Below are 1,430 nucleotides of genomic sequence, written 5' to 3' on the forward strand. Positions count from 1 at the left end.
CCCGTGCACACGCGCATCCCCTCCCTCCCCGGGTGGGGATTTGCCCTTTGTACATGGCGCTCGCCATGCCAGCGCACACGCTGCTCCATTGCCTTGGTCCTGGGGTGCCGTTTGCACGGGAGGACACACGCGGGGGAGAGAAGGGAAAAAAGAGGGAGGGGAGCGAGCGAACGCGGAGGGGGGGGGGAGGGGGGAGGCGGACCGCCAGATTGATCAACAACCTGGCAGCAGGCACACGCGTCCACACGGCCCTCCCCACTTGCATGGCGTGCACAAAGGAGGAGGAGGAGGAGGAGAAGCAGCCAGGGGAGGGGGGGAGGTTGGCCCATCAAAGAGAGGCGGCCAGGCCGAAGAGGGAGGCCACGAGGGCAACCACCAGCGAGGTCGTGGCCACCAGGGTGGAGGCCGGGTTGATGTCGCACGCGATGCCCTTCCAGCCGGCATTGCACTTGCAGCCATCGATCTGCAGCATGGGCGTGTTTGTGTGCGCATCAGGAGGGAGGGCGAAGGAGCGAGTGGGGTGGGTGAGAGGGCGCCCGGGGGTCGGCTGTCGCGAGGCAGGACGCAGAAGGAGGGGAGCGCAAAAAAAAGGGGGGCGGCCAAAGAAAGATGCCCCAATGTCCCCACCAAGGGAGGGCCGCCTGTGGGCATCATATGGGAGGGGGGGGGGGGGGCGGAGCGCGGCGCGCCCGGACGCACATGGTGGCAGGTGCCGTGGACGCAGGTCGTCTCGTTGCAAATGAACGGAGTGACCGTGATGGAGGTGGTCGACTCGCCAATCTGCTCGCCGGGGCCGGGGTTGGGGTACGGGTCGGCGGTGTTCTGCAAATGCACATCCCCGAGCGCACAGGCACGCGAGGGGCAGGATGTTAGGTGGGGGGAATGGATCTTACGGGGGGGGAGCCGGGAAGGAGCCACGGTGTCGCGGCCCTGCCTCTCCCTTTCCCTCTCTCGCGGGCGTGCGCACCTGGGTGACGCGGCAGGTGACCGTCTGCTTGCCGATGAACCGGGAGGGCGGGGTGAGGATCAGCTCGACCAGGTCGTTGGTGTTGATGGACCAGGTGGCCGGGTCGCTGGACTCGGAGCTCGGGTCCACCGTGTCCACGGTGACCACGCAGTTGATGTTGTTGGAGGGAGCGGGGTAGGGGTCGTCGCCGCGGCCGAGGCACTTGTCGGTGGGGTTGTGCTCCTCGACATACTCCGGCGAGGAGAACATGCAGCGGGAGGTGGTGTCGTTGCACATGGCGAAGGTGGCGGACTGCATGCGGGGGAGCGGGAGAGGGGGAGGGGGGGGGGGAATGTTAGGCGGGGAGGCCGGGCGCGCAGCAGGGGGAGAGCGAGCGCAGGTGGGCGCACCCTGCCAACGGCGATCGTCTGGGCCGGCATGCTGCGCGGCTGACAGTAGGCGTTGACTGGCATCCCGGGGGGGG

General features: G+C 68.2%; 1 protein-coding gene across 1 annotated transcript; it reads right to left on the reverse strand.

Moving 5' to 3' along the window:
• Positions 1-328: 328 nt before the first annotated feature.
• H696_01889 (hypothetical protein) lies at positions 329-1,419 on the reverse strand (the record flags this gene model as incomplete). The annotated part of the gene is made up of 4 exons (XM_009495791.1): positions 329-463; positions 700-822; positions 968-1,258; positions 1,357-1,419. The coding sequence occupies 4 exons, from the start codon at positions 1,417-1,419 to the stop codon at positions 329-331; spliced, it is 612 nt and encodes a 203-aa protein (XP_009494066.1).
• Between the last annotated feature and the right edge of the window lie 11 nt (positions 1,420-1,430).

Source organism: Fonticula alba (assembly GCF_000388065.1).
Source record: "Fonticula alba strain ATCC 38817 unplaced genomic scaffold supercont2.3, whole genome shotgun sequence".
Taxonomy (NCBI): domain Eukaryota; order Rotosphaerida; family Fonticulaceae; genus Fonticula; species Fonticula alba.